This window comes from Notechis scutatus, chromosome Z, assembly GCF_049901735.1.
Source record: "Notechis scutatus isolate UNSWTSFEM ecotype Mainland chromosome Z, rNotScu1.2, whole genome shotgun sequence".
Lineage (NCBI taxonomy): Eukaryota > Metazoa > Chordata > Lepidosauria > Squamata > Elapidae > Notechis > Notechis scutatus.
This window is the reverse complement of record NC_142025.1, coordinates 43,436,443-43,454,544: the sequence shown is the minus strand read 5'-3', so window position 1 is coordinate 43,454,544 and position 18,102 is coordinate 43,436,443. Positions and strand designations below refer to the sequence as shown.

The 18,102-nt window shown below is 41.3% G+C and overlaps 1 protein-coding gene across 5 annotated transcripts in view; it reads right to left on the bottom strand.

Moving 5' to 3' along the window:
• SGCE (sarcoglycan epsilon) overlaps positions 1-16,204 on the bottom strand; it is a 52,109-nt gene extending 35,905 nt beyond the window's left edge. For 2 of the 5 annotated variants that reach the window (XM_087947708.1, XM_087947709.1), the window contains exon 1: positions 15,985-16,149. In XM_087947708.1, the coding sequence (XP_087803834.1) occupies positions 15,985-16,063 (79 nt within the window). In that variant the 5' untranslated portion in view covers positions 16,064-16,149. Of the gene's footprint in view, positions 1-15,984 lie in introns of all 5 variants that reach the window. The other 3 variants (XM_087947710.1, XM_026675671.2, XM_026675670.2) reach the window with 3 other exon arrangements.
• Positions 16,205-18,102: the final 1,898 nt, after the last annotated feature.

The following is an 18,102-nucleotide window of genomic DNA, read 5'->3' as shown; positions in this document are numbered from 1 at the left end:
GAGATGAGCTTTTCCAGCCTATGCCTCCTTTCTTCCGCTCTGGATGGCTTCCTAGAGACAACAGCTTTGGCCTTTAATTTTTTTGCTGATCCTCTGGCTGCTGACTGGAAGGTTGAAATCACCCTAGAATGGGTCCTTCTTTCAGGGAGAGTCTGGGCCTTACTGCCATGTTTAATTCCTCTTCTTTTCCTTTTTCTTTTTAATTTTATCTATAATCGGTTAATTCACTGAGGAGCCTGCCCCAGTTCACCCAGTAAGCCTGTTTGCTGGGCCCAAGTCCAGGGGGAAAAGGGGCCTTTCAACTGGGCCTTCTCCACATTGAAATGGAGGCCCGCCATCCATTTTCACTCACCGCTGCTCAATGGCTCCTGATTCTTCTATGAGGGTGGGGCTCACTGCTGCTATGAGTGTGCAGCCTTGGCTGCCTGGGCTCGCAGCTACTCCAGCCGGTCCTGCCATGAGGTGTGGTATCCACCACGGTGTCTGTAGGCTGGAGCTAAGCTTCCCACAGCTTGATTCCTGTGGAGTGATGTTCCTACATCTTGTTGCTGGACGCTAGCCTTGTGGCTATCCACACGCTTGACCTGGAAAGGCCCTGCATGGCGACGAGGGTAGAATGGGGCCGGAGCCTGTCACACCCATTTCAGCGGTGGCTCTATCTGATTTTTAGAAAGCCTGCCTGCCGAATTTGAGAAAAAAATGAAGTCCTATTAAAATGTTATCTTTGAAAAACTGCGAGAGATGAAGCCAGACACATCTAGTCCAAGCGAGGGACTGAATAGAAACTGGGTTTCCTAGCAATGGAGGCAGGTCTTAACAGCTTTGACAGACTCAATCCTTCAAGCTTGGAGGAGTTAACCCTTGCCTGGCTCTTGCAAGAAGCACTATGGAGAATAAGAGGAAAATTCATAGATAAGTGCTCGCTAAGCTTGCTTGTTTTCTTGTGGATGTTTCAAACTAGCACTGATGATGTTACTAGTTTGGGTGATGAAACGTCTGCAAGAAAACAAGCAATCTCAGAGAGCACTACAGATCCCTCATGTCAACCCTGAGTTACAAATAGTCTCCTTTATTGATACATTCATAAATGCTGATATTTTTTAAGAAGTGTTACTAAATCTGTTTTAAGATACTAATAGCTACTGAATATTTTTGTTTCCAAAGAAATGTAAAGATGACCGTTTAAGCCATTCCTGACATTAAAAAAACACACTAAGAACAGATCACTTAAAGATGTCATAAATTTAAATTATTCTCCAATTCATCTCAAAAATGGAGTTTGAGCTATTACTGTTAACCTAACATTAATACGGTTCCTTAAAATTCACACATATTTCTTAAACATTGGTTTCACCCATAACATTTTGTCTTGAGATTTTGTTTTCTTGAAACATTGACTTTAAAACATGTTTTTGATGTTTTGAATAAATTACATAAAATCTGCAGCATTCAGAGTAAAGTCATAAAACCATTTTAAAAACAAAAATTGGGTAGCTCACCTGCAGTTGGTTCTACAAGTAGCTTTGGATACAGTAGCTTGAAATTTTGATTGAAATTTTCTACAACCCAGTAGACAAAAAAACATACCTCCAGAAGGACAAGCTCATGGATGTAGTTATTTATTATTTATTTATTTATTTAGTCAAGCATGCATTTGATAATATTTATAAGTATAAACATGATGAAATAGATACGAATAAAAGGGAACATTAAGACAGGGACGGTAGGCACATTGGTGCGCTTAGGTATGCCCCTTACAGACTTGTAAGGTCCTTAAGTCCCTGTAACTTTCCCTTCAGCTTCCATGAAAACCATGTTGATAGAATAGGAGATTAGAAATACCTATCATAGTAGAGATTTGGAGGAGAGGAAGACAGAGGGCATAGCAGCCTGTGTATCTTCAGAAAAGTGTCTGTATACCACACATACCGCTGAGTAACAAACTTATTTCAGGTAGATGAAGAGATGATGCCCAAATTATCCCTGATCTAATCGAACCATCTTTTAAAATAATTTAATCTCTGGCTCAAACATAGAGACACTGAATGAATGTGAAACATTAGGACCCTATAGCTGCCTGGCAGAATTTGCTAAAACACACACAGATCAGAGAACTAAGCATCTTATACATTGGGGATCTCTGAAAAATAAATCTATTGATAAAATATATCCAGTGTTGCTTGCTGTTAGTATCTTGATTACTACAGACAGCCTCTGTGACAAAACAATAAAGTAACAGGGAATATTAATTAGCTATTTAATGAGTAATTTCACAGTTAGTTTAAACAGCAAGCTGTCCCAAAGGGATGACTAATAATTAAAGTACCAGTGAAACAAGTTAATGAAAAAAGTCTATTTCTAAATTATACAATTTTAAAACTTAAAACTGCATCCCAAGTGCACACTGCTGAAAGAGAAACTATGAGGTCACGTGCAACTTGCCCACATCTGAAAGTGTTTTGCCCAGTGAGTAAGAAAACTGTAGAAATAGGAAAGTTAACATTAGCCTCTGCATCACAGGGTAATTAAGGCTGAATAAAGAATAACAACAAAGTTGTTGGAAGAGACATTGGAAGTCTTCTAGTCCCACCTCAAGCAAGAGACCCTATATTATTCCAAACAAATGGCCGTCCAATCTCTTCTTTAAAATCTCCAGTGATAGATATGAAACTTGATATGGAAGATTTGAAAAATATCAGGTTTTAAGTGTGAGTATCACTTCTCAAACTGATAAAAGAGGTGCCAGTTATCAAAGTAAACAGATGTAAACTGCTTCTTGTTTACGTAGGGCTCCAGCCCTTTTCATGAAAAGAATAAGAGAAAATATACAAGAGTTCTTCTGCCTCAAATTTTCCTATATATAGGTGTCTCATTCTATAGAGTAAAATAAAAATCCCTTTTTATGACTATGTAGTCCTTATTCAGGGTAGAGTTGGGGCGATTGGATGGAGCTGAACATTTACTGGTTGAATACTTACAGAAATTCTTGTAACCTTTCGTTTTCTTCTGTAAAAATACTAACTAGAGATGTAGTTTCTATTCAGAAATGTGTAGGATTTCCTGTTTGGGCGGGGGTTGGACTAGATCAGGGGTCCCCAACCGCCGGTCCGTGGACCGTACCGGGCAGCGGAACAAGCCTTACCGGCCGCTGGTTGCTGGGCGCCGCCATCTTTTTTGGTAAAAAAGCAATTTTTCGTCAAAAAATATGGCGGCGCCAGCACTGGTGAGCTTTTCCGGTAGAAAGCCATTTCTACCCGAAAAAGCTCACCAGAAGCGCTGCGCCGCCATTTTTGACGAAAAATCACTTCCGTGACGCCACCGGAAGTGATTTTTCGTCAAAAAGATGGCGGTGCCCAGCTGACGCCGGAACCGGGCCGCGGCGCGCCAGCTGACGCTGGAACCGGGCGCGGCGTCGAAAAGGTTGGGGATCCCTGGACTAGATGACCTATAAAGTCCCTTCCAACTCTGTTAATCTGTAATCTATTTGTTGTTATTACTACTTCTAGTCCATATTGCAAGGAAGGCAATAAAATTCTATACCACCAACCCCACCTGTTCAGAGACTATCAATTGTCTGTTATTGTTAAACTTATTTTACATATAATAAAAGAATAATTTCTTGCTAGTTGGGCCTTGACTCTGGAAGGAAGGTTGATAGCTATTGGCAAAAGACATTAGTAACAATCTGTGGGTGGACCATTCATTTATATGCATATGTCTATTAAAATTCATCACAGTTCTAGAAGTTGTTGATTATGACTGAGGACAAGTACATTATTCAGCTGTGTAATAAGCAAAGGAAGATAATAATTTTCTTATGTCAAATCATTCCTTTAAATTCAGCAGGATATTAAAACAGACTTTCAGAATTATTACTCAAGTTCATTAATACATGACACTTTTGACCTTTACACCTTTTTATAACTAATTGGTAAACTAAATTTGCTGACCATCTAGAACAGATCTCCAAACTTGACAACTTTGAGACTTGTGGACTTCAACTCTGAGAATTTCACAGCCAGCACGGCTGGCTGAGGAATTCTGAAAGTTGAAGTCCACAAAGTTGCCAAGTTTGGAGATCCCTGATCTAGAATCAAGACATAATTTTAACAAGTTGGTCTAGGATACTATATATATTTTATCACAATGACTGAAAAAATGCAAGGACATACAATTGTAGAAACACTAAGGAAAAACAAGCATTGTACAAATTATAGCAAAACCAATCTATGAACCTCACATTGTTCTCATTAATTATATAACAGCATGGGAGTTTTATAGGGTTGATATCCCTATCAACCCTATAAAAGAAGAGCCAATCTCCACGCAGTGATAGACACATTGCACACACAAGCACATATTTTGATATACCGTATATGCCGGCGTATAAGACGACCCGCGTATAAGACGACCCCCAACATTTCCACTCAAAATATAGTTTGTTATATACTCGCCCCCTCTTCCGCACGCCTTCCACTTTTGCACTTTTTTTTTTGAGGCACTTTTGTGCACCATGGAAACGAATCCCGTGAAGCCGAAAGGAGCAGCCAGCCTTCTCCCAGCTCCCAAGGAAACAAGGCTCGCACAGCCTGGGCTCCGCTGAGGGTATCCGGCTGGGGCTGTCAGGAGTTGTTACCGCTGGCGTGGCTCAGCGCGGCTCCAGTCCCGCGTTGCCTCGGGAAGGGAAAGGCAAAAGGAAGAGCCGCAGAGGCGCTTTGCAATGGCAGCAGCGGCTCCTGGTTTTGCCTTTCCCTTCCCGAGGCAATGCGGGACTGGAGCCGCACGGAGCCGCGCCAGCGGTAACAACTCCTGACAGCCCCAGCCGGATACCTCAGCGGAGCTCGGGCGGTGCGAGCCTCGTTTCCTTGGGAGCTGGGAGAAGGCTGGCTGCTCCTTTCGGCTTCACGGGATTCGTTTCCACGGTGCGCAAAAGTGCCTCAGCCACGGGCAGCCGCAGTGCTTCCCAATTACTATTTGCCAGCGTATAAGACGACCCGGCATATAAGACGACCCCCCCAATTGGAGGAATTTTTTTTAGGGCAAAAAAGTCGTCTTATACGCCGGCAAATACGGTACTCAGACAATACACAGGAGTGGCCATAATTCGGATGGCAAAACCTCAGCAAATGAAAATATCAAAAAATTCCCACAATCTCTGTTAGAGAAAACAAGAAAGGAGCAAGAAATAATAAAACAAAGAAATTAAAGATATGTGATATAAAAGAAAATATAGCTAAATTTATCATTATCTTTGCATTACTTCATATATTTTGTTCTTTAAACTTCCTGCTTCTCCTTTCCTGCTTCTCTTTCCTTGCCATCTCATCAATTCATTCAACTACAATTGACTCAATTTTTCCCTTCTCTTTCATCCATTCATCTTCCCTTTATATATTTATTTTGCAATTCCATTCTCATGTATCATGTCCTATGGACCCAGATGCACTCCTGAAGGAGCTGGGGTTATAACTACAGATCTACTGTGCAGTCCAACTGAGCTGGAATAGGAAGGTGAGTGAGGCTCTGGATAGGATTGCACCCATGCGACCTCTCCCTGCCCGTAGATCTCATTGTTCCCCGTGGTATACAGAGGAACTGAGACGGATAAAACGCATGAGGAGACGTACTAAGGCCTACTTCTTAGCAATCTGTGTGGTCAAGTGTAAATATAGTACTTCTCCACACTAATTGCGTCTGTAGATAATTGCCCAGCGACCCTGTTTAGGGTGAGCTGCCTCCTCCTGCGGAAGGAGGAGATTGAGGTCCACCTGAAGGATCGCGCTGAGGAATCTGCAGATTTTCTGGAGCAAGGGTCGCCAATCTTTTGGACCTCAGGGACCACCAAACTCATAATTTTAAATCCCGCAGACCAGACACCCGGGGAAAATCCCCCAAAAAGTATGCAGGAAAATTCCCCACCCTGTTTTCCTATCTATCGATCATTCTTTATTTGGGATCGCAGGATACCATCTCCAGCTCCGTTCTCAGGGGGAAAAGAGAGAGGAGAAACTTTTGGCTTCATGCAAGGAAAGCAGCAGAAGCAGCAGAAATCTTTCTCTCCCCCAAACTCTGCCAGATATGTGTCTTTGTGAGACTTGTGGCGCTGGCGCAGCCTCTTGGAGCAGGATGCCTTGAAGACTCATTTCTGGCGGAGTTTGGGGAGAGAAAGACTTTTGCTGCTTTCCTTGCATGCAGCCAAAAGCAGAAGAAAGAAGCGGAAAGAAGCAGCCCAGTGGCCAGGCCAGGCTCGTGGGGCAAGTTCCCCCACTCTGCCCTTTCCCTCCTCCCCTCACTACCTCGTGTTGTTTGCAATGCAAGTGACGCAAACTTTGTGTTCCCGTGAGCCACGTGAGCAACACAAACTTGTGTTCCCATGCAGCTTGGATTAATTGCTTTGGAGGATGCTTTGAGGGTGACATTTCTCTGCGGACCAACAAATTTTCTTGTGGACCACCAGTGGTCCCCAGCCTACTGGATGGTGACCACTGTTCTGGAAGACAAAATCACTCAACTTTGTTTCCAGTTAGATGCTGCCGTGGTTGCTAGCCTGGTGGAAGCCCCTGAAGCAGGTTCTTGCCCTGTTATCTGGAAACAGTTTGATCCTGTTGTTCCCAAGGAAATGGACAGGATCCTAGGGAGTATGCATGCAAGCACCTGTGTTTTAGACCCATGACCCTCCTGACTTGTGAAAGCTTCCCAGGAGGTGACAGAGGGGTGGACTCTGGCAGTCATTTAAGCTTCCCTACAGTTTACAGGCAGCAATATGGCATCATCTGCATTCGGGTTTTCTCCCACGTAAGATTGGAAGTATCTAGGCAACGTTTCGATGAAGTCTCATTCATCATCTTCAGGCTTCTGTCTTCAGCTCTGTGCTTCTCAAGTGATGTGAGCTTGCAGCTGCTTCTTCCTTTTAACTGCTAGTGGGGTGTGACTTGATTGGGTGGGGGCTTGGCTGTGTTCTGATTGGGTGGGGTGTGTTCTCATTGGTTGGGGTTTTGGCTGTGTTCTGATTGGTTGGGGGTTGGCCATGTTCTGATTGGCTGGAGGTGTGTTCTGTTCAGGTGGGGGGCTTGGTTGTGCTCAGGTTGGTCTTAGTTACTGGGGGATTTGAGCTGGTGAGCTGTGATCTTGCTGTTTGGCTTGAGCTCGTGGTCGTGCTGCATCTTCATGGTGGGGTCAGTTCGCTCATGTATGGCTCAGAGGGTTTGAAGTGGGTAGTGATGCAGCTGCAGTGCGGCTTCTGGTCTGTGGTCGTGTCTCATCTTCTGGTGGGTGTGAGTCTTTTACGTGGAAGTGTGGTGGTGTCTCCTGCACCACGAGGGCCACACGAGATGCCACCACCACACTTCCACGTAAAAAGCAGACTCACACCCACACAGATGAGACACGACCACAGACCAGAAGCCGCACTGCAGCTGCATCACTACCCACTTCAAACCCCTCTGAGCCATACATGAAGCGAACTGACCCCCACCATGAAGATGCAGCACCACCACGAACTCAAGCCAAACAGCAAGATCACAGCTCACCAGCTCAAATCCCCCAGTAACTAAGACCAACCTGAGCACAACCAAGCCCCCACCTGAACAGAACACACCTCCAGCCAATCAGAACATGGCCAACCCCCAACCAATCAGAACACAGCCAAAACCCCAACCAATGAGAACACACCCCCACCCAATCAGAACACAGCCAAGCCCCCACCCAATCAAGTCACACCCCACTAGCAGTTAAAAGGAAGAAGCAGCTGCAAGCTCACATCACTCTGAGAAGCACAGAGCTGAAGACAGAAGCCTGAAGATGATGAATGAGACTTCATCGAAACGTTGCCTAGATACTTCCAATCTTACGTGGGAGAAAACCCGAATAACCAAAGATCCATATATATATATATATACATACATACATATACATACCGTATTTGCCGGCGTATAAGATGACTTTTTTGCCCTGAAAAACATGCCTCCAAGTGGGGGGTCGTCTTATACGGCGAGTATATAACAAAGGTCGTCTTATACGCCGGCAAATACGTTGTTGTCACTCGGTGCAAGAGCGACGGGGCGGAGCTCCGCAACTTGCGAAGCCCCTTCAAGCCCAGCCGGAGTCTCTCTTCCTCCTCCTCCCCCACCCACCCACCCACCCACTCCGCTCGTGCGAGCGGACAGGCAGGCTCCAGGCTTTGCCCCCATCCCTCACCTCCTTCCATCCCCTCCACCCCCCCAGTGGCAGAAACTTTGCCGCACGTGGGGACGAGTGGAGGGGTGGGAGAGCAGCGACGCAGCTCAAAGCTGAGAAAGCGCCATCCTTGCTTTTGTGCTTCGGGAAGAGTTCGTGTTTTTGTTTTTTGTTTTTCTCCCAGGAATGGGATGCTGCTCGTCCGATTTTCTTTGGGAATTTTTCTCTTCCCGGTTTCAGCCTTTGCTCGATCCTCCCCCGATTCACTTCTGGAAAGGATGCTTGTGTAACTCTTTTCCTAAGCGTTGCTGGGGTGGAGGGGGGCAGTGTGCAGCGTGAGCGAGAGGCTCTTTCCTTTCTCCCTGAGCGCAAAACCGTCTGCCTTCTTCTCTCTTGGACGGACCGAGCAAGGCTAATAAGATAATAATAAGATAATAAGATAAGATCCTAAGCGCGTTGTGGAAACAGATCTGGATCTCATTGGAGAAAGGTAGCAAATGAATGAACTGGACTTTTGGCAAGTCTCGGGTAGGAACTCGACGCTTTCTGGAAAGTTAGTGAGCAGGAAAATAGACATCCTTTCCGCTTTCTCCCAGCGTGGGTATTTCATTATCCCTCCCTGTAAGAAGTAACAACCACAAAGCCAAGGGAAAAACGATGCGCAGGAAAAAGCCACAGTAGGAAGCAAAGATTTCTTCCCCCCACCCTCTCTCTCTGAAATAATTAATGTCGCAATCAGTGTGGTGCACCCTTGGAGACAAATTGGTTGGGGAGGTGGAAAGATATTAAGAAACAACTCGACTGTTTTTCGTCCAGTTTTATTTTTATTTATTTATTTTCCCTGAAAAAAGCAGATCGCTCAACGGTGTCACAAAGAAAGGAGAGGAATTGAGTGCCAGCCTGAGAAAGGCGAAGCTGCCTCTAAAGCATTTTGGTGGCTTTGTAAGTTTGGGGGAAAGGGGCGGGGGTGTCAATCAAGAATTATATCCAGAATACCCCAAGTGTTACAACTTACCGTATTTGCCGGCGTATGACTTTTTTGCCCTGAAAACATGCCTCCAAGTGGGGGGTCGTCTTATACGGCGAGTATATAACAAACTCTATATTTTGAGTGGAAATGTTGGGGGCTCGTCTTATACGCCGGCAAATACGGTATGTATGTATGTATGTATGTATGTATGTATGTATGTATGTATGTATGTATGTATGTGTGTATATATATATATATATATATATATATATATATATATATATATGTTTTCTGAGGTTCTCGCGGATAATTGCATGTGGATCTTTGGTTATTCGGGTTTTCTCCCGCGTAAGATTGGAAGTATCTAGGCAACGTTTCGATGAAGTCTCATTCATGATGAATGAGACTTCATCGAAACGTTTCTTAATGCTTAATAGTATTCAATAATTTTCATATTGGTGCAAAATGGTCCATTATTCGTGACTCTTCATTTTGCCATATATTTTATTTAAATCAATAAAGCTTGTCATAATGATACATCTCCATACTTGCTGAAGAGCAAAAAATGTTTTTCAACCATTGCACAACATAATACTTATCAACTTTTGCTCATTGTCATGTCTTTCAATCAGAATTTCTCTAGACATTTTCCAAGATACTCTGATCCACATGTAGCTTTTGCCTTCATTTTTTTGATACTTTTTTCTTTGTGTAGCAATGGCAAACCTTTTGGGCTCCTTATGTCAAAAAGTCAAAAAATGTCTGTCTTGATTCTGCTGGTGTATCACTCCCACACTCAACCTGGACAAAAAAGCCTCTCCAGATCTCCTCCCCTCTCCTGCCACCATCTGCTCTTCCATCCGCAGCTCCTTTCCAGACCTGTGGTTTTGTGGGTCCTCTGGAGCTTTAGAAAATTGCATGAGAATGCTCACACAATTTTTGGACACCCCAGAAACTGTGCAAGAGCGAGATTTTCTCACACAAGTTCCATAAAGTCTGGAGATGTAGCATGTCACCCCAAATGGCAAGGTATGTGTCATAGGTTTGCTATCACTGGTGCAGGAGAATAACAATGGATTGTTTCTATAGCCAAGTATGGAAGCAGTCTTTACATATATGTTAAAATTGCATCCATGCCATAAGCAATCACATGCCAATTTTAACTATTTGCCAGTTTATTTATTAATTATTCAAATGTATTGCCTGCCTAACTCCAGTAGACTCTGGTGTCATGCAAAACTTTAAAAAACCAAAACCATAAAAATAGAAGCAACATTAAAACAACAGGAAATCCATACTAAAATACTCAGCTAACAAATCACATACAAACACGTAGAAACATTCACACAAACATTGGCCATTAAACAATGACATGTATCAATCCCAGGTCTGGGAAGAAAGCCTGGTTTTCAAGTTATCCTATATGATGTGTTTTAATTTATACTTTATTCATATCTTTATTTACATTTACTTGTAAAGCACAAGTCTTTACAACATTGTACAAAGGGACATCGCTTAAAATAATATCCATATCTCTTCTGCATTAATAACTTAAATAAAAATGAACTGATATACCTTTCTGATAGATTCCATATATTTTTCCTCAAACACTACTAAGCTCCAGGACAAGATAGTTCCTGAAGTTAATGCACTGTACCAAATCATCTAAAGTGCAATGGCCCATACATTCAATTCTCAAGTACATTTGAAGTCAATAGAAAGAACTAACTGAAGAATCCCCATCAAGGATAAGAGCAATTGCATATTGCCTCCCAGTGGCTGATATGATGTGTTGCATTATCATTATTTTCTAATGTTCTGTTATGCATACTTTTTCATTTATTTTTCTTGTATGTTGATTTCTTTGATAATATGCCACTACATTCCCATACTAATCACTCAGCTACATTGTGATTACAGAAGTTATGCAAAAATATGTATTTTTGTAGAAGAATTCATGAAGTATATATTTTGTGCCCCTGACTAAAAGGATCCATGGATGTGTATGTATGCAATATGCATGTGTAAAACAAGCAAAGAAAAAACCATTTAGGCATTATATGGGGAAAGAATATGACTTTGTGGAAGGAAAATGTGAGATAGGAGAGAAAGATGAGAGAGGTTTCTAAAAGGGAATGTATTTTGTGAAATCCTTTTGAGTGTTTATGCAATAAAATTTATGATTTACCAATCCTAAAATAAGCAGCTATTCTGTGACTGTAATAATGTTCACAAAACTTTCTAAAATTTGAATGAGTCCTAAAAAAGATTGGAAACATTACCAGAATTACAGGTACCTAACTTAGGATATCCCTTCCATTTGAACTTATTGGCTAATATTTGCACACCCTGCTTATAAAAGTGTTATTAAATACAATCAACCCTGATTTTAAGGCCAGGCCTGAAATTAGTTTTAGCTTATGACCAAGAGCACAAGGTATTTCCAATCTCCTATGATCATATAAAAGGGTGTTGTAAAAAATGAACGTTCTGATGAATGAGCATGATTGTTTAAAAATTGTTTGCAATTCTTTGTGCATATCAGTGGTGTGATTCAAATTATTTCACTACCGGTTCTGTGGGCATGGCTTGGTGGGCATGGCAGGGGAAGGATACTGTAAAATCTCCAGTCAGAGGTGGTATTTGCTGGTTCTCCGAACTACTCAAAATTTCTGCTACCGGTTGTCCAGAACTGGTCAGAACCTGCTGAATACCACCTCTGGTGCATACTATTCAAATGCAAAGGCCTGGGGATAGAGATATTTACAGCCAAATATCCATTTGCATGCAACCAAATGAGTGTCAGAATCTTGCAAAAATATGAAATGTTAAGCAAACATCATTGCTGAATGAGATAAAGGAAAAAAGTTTATATCACTATACTACAACTTTAAATCTCTGTAATTTACTTCATTTATTTTACTTCATTTATTTATCTAGGATCATATACTCATGTTAAAATACCTGTATATACTTCAATAAGAAAATATAAAAATTTGCTTTCCAAATTCTAAGTTCTATTTTTAATAAAATGACTTATATACATACCTTCTTTTACCCAGTTTTTTAAAATTGTTAACGCTCTCATTCATAAACTTCAATAACTCAGTCTTTTCATCTTTGTTGTGATTTGTAATTACAGAATAAGGAATAATTATTAAAGTATTTGGTTAGTTTTCTTTAAGAGTTTGTGGATTTTAGTACCAAAAGTTCAAAGCTATTTCTCCTCAGTTTTGCAGGAACTGATCTTCCTATTTTATGTATATTCATACAAGATTTAAAAACTGAAAGCTTGTTGAAAAATAGAGGTAATACATAAAGTTCTCATCAAACAATCTTGTAAATCTAGCAAAGGGATATTTAATGGTTTTATGAACTCCTTTCAGATCATCAGTGCATGGGACAACTAGAATAAAGACCTGGTATAATATTATGTGAGATGGGGCGAAGAGATGCTGCCTAGGGCACAGTCACATAAGGACAGAATAGCTACCATTGGATAGTGGGCAGAGCAAGTGCCATAAAAGGGACTCTCAATAGCTTCTCAGGCTGTAAAGGGGGGAGAGGGACAATTGTACTTTCATACTTGCAAGATTCTGTTAATGTACCTTTACAATAACATAGAATTAACTTATCTGGTTGTGTTTCCTATGTGGTCTATTTGGCAAGACAAACCGCCAGCTGAGTGGCTCTTTGTAATTCTTCTCTGGACGAAGAAAGAATTTGAGATTGCCCACTAGCGCTCCAGACACTTGCTGCTTGCAAGGAGACCACAACATACCAGTCTCGAATACATTTAGCGCTATGAGGGACAAGAAAGGAGCCATCTTACTCAAACCATGGTCATCTTTAAAAGTTCGCATACTTTCTTTTCTATCACTTTTGGAAATTGTTTATTAACTGCTTTTCAGCTTTTAAAAATCTTTGGAGATAAGATCAGATGAGATTCCTTCAATAGTTAGTAAAAGAAATTTTAAACAAAATTTTAAGGACTTTTTTTAATAAATAGCAAAAGGAGAGTCAGAATTTTGTTTTTGGCAAAGTTACAAATGGACTCCGGCTTCAGATAGATTTGAAATAAGATTTTGGAATTAAATATAACTATCATCCCCACAGGAAAATGCTTTTGTTTTGAATTCTTTTAGGAAAAAAAATGGATAGAATAGGACTTTGAGTAGGACGCTAGAGGAAAGTAGAAGGAACCAAAGATTGCAGTTAAAAGAGAAGAACATTAGATTCAACTTATAGATACAGCATCAAGCAAAATATTTTAACATTGGTCATATTGAAGAATATTTTTGAAAAATTGACTTAAAAGTGTCTGTCATAGTAGATAGACAGTATGTAAAATGTTATAGAAGAACACATTTTGCCTTCCAAGACTGATCTGAAAATGAATTTAAAAATGACATGCTACAAGAATGATATGGATAATGATACTACACTGGACAAAGACATTACCCTTTGTTTTAATAATTAAAAGAGATACACAAGTAACAATCCAGGAAAAAAATCTGGATCGTTTTCCTATATTCAAATTTACAAAAGTAGCTTGTGTAAAGCTTTGTAAAAATCTCTGAGAAGGGAGAAAGAAAAATGAAAACAAATCAAATTCTACAACATTATTTGAGCGAACTGAAAATCAAAATTGTTAAAAGTAAAAGGAATATAAAATTAGTTTATTTGATCAAGATTAAAATAGATATATTGTTATCTCTACTGACCTTTAATGAACTTTTGCTGACATCAACACTGAAATGAAGGATTTTAAAGTATTATTTACAAATATGCTAAGGAGAGACTATTTGTCATCTTTTAAGAAGAGGTGTTAAGTTACTAAAATTATTTATACTTGTTTAAGGAGAAAAGTAAATTGTTTATTCATTTCTTTTTCTTTACTATGTTTTTTTCTTTTCTTTTTCCATTTCTTTCTTCTTTTGTTTCTGAATCTTTGTTATTTTATTCTTTTATTTTTAGTTTGTATTAATTTACTATAGTAATTTCACTTTTTAATAGCTTTTCACAATTAAAAAATAAGACCTGTGGTCCACTGAGAATGACATCATTCAAAGATATAGTGCATGCCTCATATATCAATTACTTATGGTAGAAAAAACATCTCTAGAGAGTTGTAGTTTAGCCAGAATTGAATAACATGGACCACCTGAAGAAACGGGCCAATCTCAAAGGTACATATATCCAATTTATATATTTTCTTTTACTTTAATAGTTAATAAGGTAATCCTCGACTTACGACCACAATTGAGCTCAAAATTTATAAATTGAGAATTTGTTAAATGAGTTTTGCCCCATTTTATGAGAATTTTTTGCCACAGTTGTTAAGTGAATCACTGAAGTTGCTAAGTTAGCAACATGGTTGTTAAGTGAATCTGGTTTCCCCATTGACTTTGCTTCTCAGAAGGTTGCAAAAAGTGAACATATGAACTTGGGACATGGGTCATGATGACAGCGCAACGATCATAAATATGAACCAGTTGCCAAGCCTCTGAATTTCGATCACATGATCGTAGGGATGCTGCAATGGTTTTAACTGTGAACACCGGTTATTAGTCACTTTTTTTCAGTGCCACTGTAATTTTGAATGGTGACTAAATGAACTGTTGTAAAGTCAAGGACTACCTGTACTATGTATCCTTAGCTCTCTTATCATAACATTTAAGGCAGTTATTTAATCATAAATACAGTTGCCCTCACATATCAGAATGTGAACAATTAACCAAGTGGGGAGATACAAAAACACAACTAAATTCTATATTTGAGGTTGTTGTTATTCTGAATTTACCCCGTCCAAGGTTTTTTTTTTTTTAATGGAGATTTTGTACTATGTCTTCGTTTCCTGAGACAAGTATTTACATATGTTTTCCTTTTTTGGTTAGCAGAATATTTTCATCTCCATTTGCTAGTATTGCTCAGCTTTTATCCACATAACCAAGAATGGAAAAATGTGCCTGTTATTCCAAGCTCAGGAATGACAGAAAGCTTTGCTAATGATTTGTCTGATCTGCAAAAGAGCAAAGTATCCTCTATCTTTCAGCTTTTACAGAACACAATCAGAATTCACACAGTTTAGAACTAAATGGAGGAGAAAAGGTGGGGATAATACCCCTGCCTACATGTTGTTATTGTTTTTTTTTAAAAGCAAATTTCTCTATATTTTCTTTGAAATGCAAGATTTTAAAAATTATTGGAGCTTCTGCATATATTTTAAACACACCATGTGTTATCATCCAACCGAATAGAATAGAATAGAATTCTTTATTGGCCAAATGTGGTTGGACACACAAGGAATTTGTCTTGGTGCAAATACTCTCAGTATACATAAAAGAAAAGATACATTCATCAGTTGATCAAAATCAGTTGATCCTTAAACATTCCTCTATAGGGTAATCTGCTCGTGACGTTGTTGTTTTTTCATGGTCGTTAAAAAAAACACTAGTAATACATCTTTTAAAATATTTTTCTGTAACATGCCCTGTTATGAAAGGGGGATGGGGAATGGCATCTGGCTAAGGGAAGGCAATGCCTTTTACAGGCAACTATCCCAACTGCTTCCTCCTTTTTTGCCCGCATTTTTTTTAACCCTCCCGGGGCAGCTACTTTAGGAAGGGCGGGTCTTTTCGTACAGGAAAAACAGCGTGCCGCTGCAGAGAGGGCAGCGGCAGAAGGCTGGCATCAGGGCAGAGAGGAGCAGGGAGGGGACCTCCGCTTAGCAAGGGTCGGGCATGAGCAGCAACGGTGTGGGAGGCCGTGGCCGAAGGAGGATTGTGCCATCGAAGCGGGGAGGGCTGGGCCCAAGCGGGGGCTCGGCAGGAACCAACCTGTCAGCAAGAGAGTAAGAGCCGCTCCGCTGGGTTTGTTCTGGGACTGGAACCAGAATCCTGCTCCGCGGTGCGGCATTGCTTCTTGCTGCTGAAGCTGATGCGATCCTCTCGCTGCTGCTGCTCCTCCTCCTCCTCCTCCCTCCGCCGGCGCCCGCCTTCTCCGGCTTCTCGCCTGACATAACCATCCCAGCAGCAGCAGCAGCATCGCTCCCTCCTCCTTCTATAGAAACGATCGCCAAGGCAGAAGCCAGCTAGGCCTGCAAAAGCCAGGCCCGCCTTCTTTCGCCCAGGGGAGCTGCTTTTTGTCTGGCAGGCTTGGTACTGACTTGCTTTCGCTCCAGACTCCTGGAACTGGGATTGCTAAAGCGCGCATCCGGCTGAACAGGAGAGACAGAGACAAATAATGCATTTTGGCGCTCTCCAAGCTTGGCCTAAGGCCAAACAGAGGGCCTCCATACACAAACACCCTTATGTGTTGGGGCAAACATGACCTTCTGAAGGGGTTTTTTCCCCCCTGCAGAAGCACCCATTGGTATGTCTTTGGTACCCTGCCCCATTCCATTAGCTGTGGGTGGAACCAAAAATATGAAATAAGTATTTCTGAAAGAGAGTTTCTTGAGATGGAATAACAAATGCCAGAGGCACTTACGCAAAAATCTATAATACCCCAAAGTGGGTAGGTTGCTTATACCCATTCTCAAAACAATATTTTTGCATCTAAGGATGCAATCCAGAAGTCTGAAATTTCTCAGGATTGGAGATGATTGTAATATAATAAATGCTCAAGAAATTCAGGGCAATTTTAATTATACTTAGTAGTTTCTTCTGTATGGTATTGTTCTGACATTTTCTGTGTTTACTTCCATATGCTTGCTCATACTGTAATTTGGAGGCATGCTTCCCCACCCATAAAGGTCACATTAACTCTACAAGACTAACACTTGATAGATATGCCTTCCATGAATTTATCCAATTCCCCTTTTAAAGCCACCCAAGTTAATGGCCTTCATGCATCTTTTTGTAGTGGCTTCCACAAATTGAGTATTGTGGGAGAACATATCTTCTGTTAGTAGTCTGCTAGTACTCCTAGTTTTCTAAACCTGTTTTATTAAACTTAGAAATTATTGTCTGATTTCAAGCCCATAGAGCAAGGGTCTTCAAAATTGGCAAGTTCTCCCATGAGCTGTTCAGAGCATCCAGTAATGGGAGGTGCTTCAGTCTCTGCACGTCTAGGCTGGGCTGAATTTCTGGAACGCTCCTCCTCCTCCACAGGACTCCTCCCCAGCGTTCCCCAGTTTTGGCTCAGCCTCATGAGGGATAGGCAGTGCTTGTGATTCTTCCTTGGCCGAAACAGGAAAATTCGTTTTTACTAGCATGTTTGAAAATTGACCAGTTTGTCTTTAGGACTCTAGCCTCCTAATCGCATTACGATCTCTCGACGTTGGCTCTTTAACATCAGGCAGTCAGAGATTGCTCACATTATAGGGAAGCGCTGATTCGCGCCCCGAAGCGGAAGGAAGCTTCGGCGTTGCTCCGCGCCCCCTCCCCACAACCCTCTTTCTACTCCTGCCATTCCGATAGATAGCGGCAGTTTATTACATCTGAACAGCGGCGTGAGCTTTTTTGCTCACAACAGAGTCGTATCGCTCTCCTTCCCCCCTCTGAACACTGCCTGGGGATGGAAGATTTAAACACTTAGTTCCTTCCACCCTTCCCCGCTGTTTAGCCTTATAGGAGAAGTCCTCGGAGTCTACTCCCACAGGGTGGGAGTTTGCTGCTGGGGAGTGCGCCAAAGGTTAATGGCTGGAGGCCCTTTTTTTTTTTTTTTTGACAAAGACCTCGTGGCCATGCTGACTTTATTTCATTTCATGCCGTGTGAGGTACTTTCTTTCCCAAGCAGAGGTTTCTCTTTAGGAACACTTGGGATCATTACACCCTCATCTTGTTTTTACTACATTCAAGGCTATCTGTACATTTAAATTGTTGGCTTAACCCTCACAGCCCAATCAACCCAGTGGCACAACAGCGAGCACCTAGGCCTGTGTCCGCCTGTGCAGGGAAGCTGTTGAAGGCCTGTACTTTCATCAACTTGGGCCTTTAGGCATTCTTAATTTG